This window comes from Sphaeroforma arctica, assembly GCF_001186125.1.
Source record: "Sphaeroforma arctica JP610 unplaced genomic scaffold supercont1.10666, whole genome shotgun sequence".
NCBI classification, from domain to species: domain Eukaryota; class Ichthyosporea; order Ichthyophonida; genus Sphaeroforma; species Sphaeroforma arctica.
This window is the reverse complement of record NW_014029892.1, coordinates 1-911: the sequence shown is the minus strand read 5'-3', so window position 1 is coordinate 911 and position 911 is coordinate 1. Positions and strand designations below refer to the sequence as shown.

The following is a 911-nucleotide window of genomic DNA, read 5'->3' as shown; positions in this document are numbered from 1 at the left end:
GTGTGTGTGTGTGTGTGTGTGTGTGTGTGTGTGTGTGTGTGTGTGTGTGTGTGTATACATATTATATAGTGTGTGTGTATATGTATGTAAGTATGTAGTATGTATGTATGTATGTATGTTTGTATGTATGCATGTATGTATATATATATATATATATATACATATACTAACATGTCGCTGCTATATATATCTCACCTTCTTCAGGTGGGCGAGGGTAGTTACGGTAGCGTGTACAGATGTACGGAGAAGGTCTCGCATTCTATCATTGCCCTTAAGTCAGTCTCGCTGGAGGATGCTCTAAAGTCCAACATCACGAGTCTAGGGAGAGAGATTGACATATTGAAAGAATGCAAACACCCGAACATCACGCTGTATCTTGGCAGTTTCATCGAGGCGCAGAAACTTTGGATTGCGATGGAATTCTGTGGGGGTGGAAGTTGTAGTGAGGTATGTATCCGTAAGTATATATATATATATATATATACAGATATATATATATGTGTGTGTGTGTGGTCCACGTGTAGTAGTGAGTCATGTTTGATGGTTCATGTGCAGTACTGAGTCATGTTCGATGACTCGGGTGTATGGGGGGTAGTTTTTAGGGTGATGAAGATTTGTTGTATGTCTTATAATATTGGTTATGTCTATATCTGATTTGGTAGGCGTAGATCAATTGAAAAAGAGCATATAACATTGTATTGCGTAGTGTAAAAGTAGTGTAGAATATATGGTGAGAAATGAGATGTTGCATCAGTGACCGGAGGTTATGACGGCAGGCAATGTCTAGGCTAAGGCTATATGAGTTTAGGTTGTGGGGTAATCTGTCCTCATAATTTTGTAAGCTATTACACTACTTTGAACATGTAAATTACAAACGTTGATCGTTCGTGAACTAAATAAGTTACTCATAT

The 911-nt window shown here is 38.2% G+C and overlaps 1 protein-coding gene across 1 annotated transcript; it reads left to right on the top strand.

The window, feature by feature from the left end:
- Positions 1-171: 171 nt before the first annotated feature.
- On the top strand, positions 172-447 carry SARC_17414 (hypothetical protein; the record flags this gene model as incomplete). The annotated part of the gene is made up of 1 exon (XM_014288493.1): positions 172-447. A coding segment is annotated over one exon (276 nt), but the record flags the coding sequence as incomplete, so codon positions are not given.
- Positions 448-911: the final 464 nt, after the last annotated feature.